Source organism: Phaethon lepturus, unplaced genomic scaffold (genome assembly GCF_000687285.1).
Source record: "Phaethon lepturus isolate BGI_N335 unplaced genomic scaffold, ASM68728v1 scaffold47090, whole genome shotgun sequence".
NCBI lineage: Eukaryota > Metazoa > Chordata > Aves > Phaethontiformes > Phaethontidae > Phaethon > Phaethon lepturus.
The window spans coordinates 16550-21292 of NW_010514965.1; the positions used below are offsets into that span (position 1 = coordinate 16550).

A 4743-nucleotide genomic window follows, 5' to 3' on the forward strand; every position below is an offset into this window, starting at 1 on the left:
CAGATTTATCACTCTCATCACGCACTGGTGGTGATTTACTGGCCATGGCAACACAGACTCCTTTTGAGAAATATTGCAGAGGTGAAGCAACCTTGCAAGGGGTTAATGCTGGAATCTTTCTCTCGCCTGTTTGTAATCCCAGCAGCAGGCCAGTAACAGAGGAGGGTGGGTCTGAAAAAGTACCGGAGGGGATGTGTGTGTGTGTGGATGCGGGTGCGTGCGTGTGAGCGGGTATGTGCACACACGCTGTGCTTTTCTGAACTGCCGTGTGTGCCCTGGGAATAAATCTCGCTCGGCGTGAACAGGACTCTGCGTGCCGGGTGTTCCCGACGGGGAGTTAGAAGAGCTCCCTTGCACAACTGCCTCTCTCGTATTTCTCCCGAAGATTTCATTCAGAAATGTACTTGTTTACTGAAGAAATGGGCAGATAGTTACAAACCCACCCTCTTCTTCATCGGAGCTAACCTGTGGATACTGAAGAATGGAAATAGTTGATGCTAGCTTCCTCGGGAACGGGACCAATATTACCGCTTTCCTGTGCGATATCATCTTGGAAAATGATACTTTTTTCTGTGTGGAGGATCCACCTTATCCTTCTAAAGGTATGTATAAAACCCAGATTTTTTCAGGCAGCTTTGTTGCTAGCTAGAAGTAGAGATACTATGGAAAGAAACAGGTACACAAGGCTTTTTCTGAGGGGGGGTGCAAAATCAACTGCTTGCTGATAAGTTAGGATGAGAAACAGGCAGGCAAGAATTTAGTATGTGCCGGTTTTCCAACTTAAAAATTCAACTAAAACAAAATTTGCACGTAATGGAAAGCAAAAACAGTTGCATTATTGGGCACAAAATGTAAACAGCTCTGCCAAGGACTTGGAGAAACATGTTTTTTTGCTTTGAGCAACTGAATAACAGTGGAGTTATCTAGTCTGATACCATCTATGAAAGTGGTTAAATATGAAATTATAGCACTCTGAGGCTGAGAAAAATCATCCATGTGTCAAAATGCTTTTGATTGCTGTATCATTTCTTAATTCTGCATAAAGGAGGGACTCCCACGGTGAGTGAGTGGTGCACACCAAGTAGTGTGAGCAGAAGGTGCTTTTAAGAAGTTGTATTTGGCTCTCCAATGTACATTGTATTGCATGTATTGTATTTTAATGTTATGCAATTCAGGTAGACCAGAATATATAAGTTTAAGAATTTCAGAACTTCCAGTGATTTTGCATTGGTGTAAAGACATAAACCTTAGTAAAACTGAATACAGAAAGGCTTTTGCCTTTTGATTAAAGGATGAAACATATAATATTAGTCTATGAGCTGTATACTGCATAACTGCTTTTTCCCTGTGACAATTTTCAGATTTGCATCAGATAATTCGGATTCTGCTGTATTGTTTGATATTTCTGCTCAGCATTTTGGGGAACATTCTGGTAATTACAGTGCTGATAAGAAACAAGCGGATGAGAACAGTCACCAATACCTTTCTGCTGTCACTAGCAGTCAGCGACCTGATGCTCTGCCTTTTCTGCATGCCATTCACCCTCATTCCCAACCTGCTGAAAGATTTTATTTTTGGTAGCACTGTTTGCAAAACTGCCACTTATTTCATGGGTAAGTCTTGGAAGTTTATACTTATTTTGAAGACTGACTACTGAGATCATAGAATCATAGAGTCATGGAATGGTTTGGGTTGGAAGGGACCTTAAAGATCATCGAGTTCCCACACCCCTGCCAGGGGCAGGGACACCTTCCATTTGACCAGGTTGCTCAAAGCCCCATCCAACCTGGCCTTGAACACTTCCAGGGATGGGGCATCTGCAGCTGCTCTGGGCAACCTGTTCCAGTGCCTCACCACCCTCATAGTGAAGAATTTCTTCCTTATATCTAAGCTAAATCTACCCTCTTTTAGTTTAAAGCCATTACTCCCTGTCCTATGACTACACGCCCTTGTAAGAAGTCCCTCTCCAGCTTTCTTGTAGGCCGCCTTCAAGTACTGGAAGGCTGCAGGAAGGTCTCCCCGGAGCCTTCTCTTCTCCAGGCTGAACAACCCCAACTCTCTCAGCCTGTCCTCATAAGAGAGGAGCATGTAGAGATAAGGGAGAAGGTGATTAAAGTAAAAAGCTGATTGTTTCCATCTGCCATTGAACAATTACCAAAACCACAAAAAACCAACTTTGTAGTGCAAATCTTCATGGTTCTGGTTTCCTCAGTCTGAACCAGCAAAACACAGAGGCACCACTTAATTTTAAGTAGACACGCAGCAGGGCTTTGCTGGGTCGGGTTAAGCGAGAAGTCGCGCGATAAAGCTTTAATGAGAGACCCAGCACATGCGCTTGCTTACCCGTCACTGACTGAGTCATTAGCAGTGTTCGGATCACCCATCAGAAATGACGGGTTTGTGCAGTCCTCACTACCAAAAACCAGTTTTTGCCCACAGATTTTTGGTAGCAGCGATACATGAAAAAAAAATAGGCCAAAGTAGGTGTCATTTGCAGAGCTGGAAGTTAGAGCAAGCACTTTTTGAGACCAGACCAAGTGTGATCAGAGCGCACTAGGAGACCACAAAATACAGACACAGGTTTTAGAGGCTGACTTTAAGAAGCACCACTTTTATATGCCTTGCTGTACCCCATTTGGCTGTGGAGCCAGGAGCCAGGAGTTTCAAAATGCCTGGATTATGTATAGCTGTGTAAGCAATTTTGTCTCACTTCCAGCACGTGCTGTGCGTTTGCTTCTTTCTTAAAAAAAAAAAAAAAAAAAGAACATTATGTAAAGTTTTTGCTACCTTGGGAGACCCTCGGTTAATGACAGAAACCTTAGGTCCCCTTTCAGCTCGTGTCCTTGAGAACTCTGATGTAATGCGAAAGTACACACTTCAAGTGCGCGAGTGGGAAATCAACATCTTTTTGTAGATAAAACCAATACAGCTAAAGGCCATGTTTAAACAATTATAAGGAATTGCTGCCATAAAAATTACTGAAGCGTTGTCATCTTTCTCTTATTTCACACTGTGTAACTTACTTTATAAAAAAAATCCAGTGAAATACTTTCAAACCTGAAATTTTTCATTATGAAGGTGGTTTATTTTAAGAATCAGAACGTGGATATTTCCCATTACCAATTCAGGTTAACAGAGGCTTCTATTGACAGACAGGTGCTGACATCCATCGTATCACCTATGCTCTTAATCTCTCATTTTAAGATGTAGGCAGGCTGATTTTAAATTATGGATAATTTTTGTAAAGCAAGCTGTAAAGATATTGGCAGTTTATATTTTGACCCACATTAGAACATTCACAAAGACTGTTAAATGAAAGCTGAAAGAAACGTTTGTGGTAAAGGTAAGAAGAAATATTTATAAACTTGCAGTGATAAACTGGGGTAACTCAGTGACAGAAATACAGACCACTGCCTTCTATTTTATAACATATGAACAGGAGAAATTAAGGGCACTTGAAGAACAAAAATTCTGCTTCATGACTGAATTTCTCCTGCTTTGTAACTCCATTAGCAACTAATTAAAAAATTGTTAACACATTTAATTCTCTTGAATGAGAAAATCAGATCACCAGTCAAGCAGGACACTTACAAAAATTAAAACAGTGGAAGAGTGACTACGAATTTATATGTTAAAACTGTAATTAACAGTGAAATCCCACGGATTTAAAATGCTGCTTTGAATTTCAGCGCAATTACTGGAGTGTATAAACCACAGCAGCAAAGAGAAGAATTAGGAGGAAAAGCGTCGTCTTTCCGTGTTATCAGAATTTTGTGGTTTGACAGAATGAATCTTTTCTCTTGGACTTCTGGAGTTAGAGAAGCACAGAGCAGGAACATCAGTCTGGAGACTTAGACCCATTGCTCACACACTCTTCGCTGCCTTAATCAGTGTGAGATTTATAAATATTTTAGCTTATAAATAGTTTGCTGTATTTTTAATTTTATACATGCATACAGAAAGTTAGCAAGACTATTTGAAAATATCAACATTTAAAAGAAGAGAATAACCTTTTTCTTTATTTTGTGCATACAGGTGTCTCTGTAAGTGTATCCACATTCAACCTGGTTGCCATCTCTCTGGAGAGATACAGTGCCATTTGCAAACCGCTGCAGTCCAGGGTCTGGCAGACAAAATCTCATGCCCTGAAAGTGATTGCTGCTACCTGGTGTGTTTCCTTTACTATCATGTCACCATACCCAATTTACAGCAAACTGGTACCTTTTACCAAGTATAACAACACCACAGCAAATATGTGTCGGCTCCTGTGGCCAAGTGATGTCATTCAGCAGTCTTGGTAAGACATAGCTGACTGTTAGCAAATGCATAATTATCTGGTGGAAAACAGGATTTCATGCTAGCATTAAGCCTATTGAAAATCAAGCATTAACCTTCAGCAAACATTTACACTCCCATCATGCTTATCTGAGAAGTAAAAAAAAAAAACCCATATTTTTAAGCTGCTTACATTTTGACACTTGCGTGGCTTTTCCCTTGTCATAGGAATGATACCCAGCATGGCAATGACTCTCACGCTGTGGTCTGCTAAGCCCCTGCTGCTGTCGCTGTAAAGAAAGCGTCTGTTACTATTTGAGCAGGAATACGGCTTTCACTCATTTATACCTAAGTAACTTCAGAGAAATCCCCCATTAATCTTTGAAAAACCCGGACACGTGCAAGTGATACAAGCAGCAGTATCATTTGGGCGCTGTGTCCTCGCACGACGACTAAACACGGGGAAGC

At 41.0% G+C, this 4743-nt stretch overlaps 1 protein-coding gene across 1 annotated transcript in view; it reads left to right on the forward strand.

Annotated features, from left to right (window-relative positions):
• The first annotated feature begins 322 nt into the window (after positions 1–322).
• Positions 323–4743, forward strand: part of CCKBR (cholecystokinin B receptor) — a 6833-nt gene continuing 2412 nt past the window's right edge. The window contains exons 1-3 of the mRNA XM_010294484.1: positions 323–602; positions 1362–1613; positions 4036–4297. Coding sequence (XP_010292786.1) covers positions 482–602; positions 1362–1613; positions 4036–4297 — 635 coding nt within the window. The 5' untranslated portion in view covers positions 323–481. The remainder of the gene's footprint in view (positions 603–1361; positions 1614–4035; positions 4298–4743) is intronic.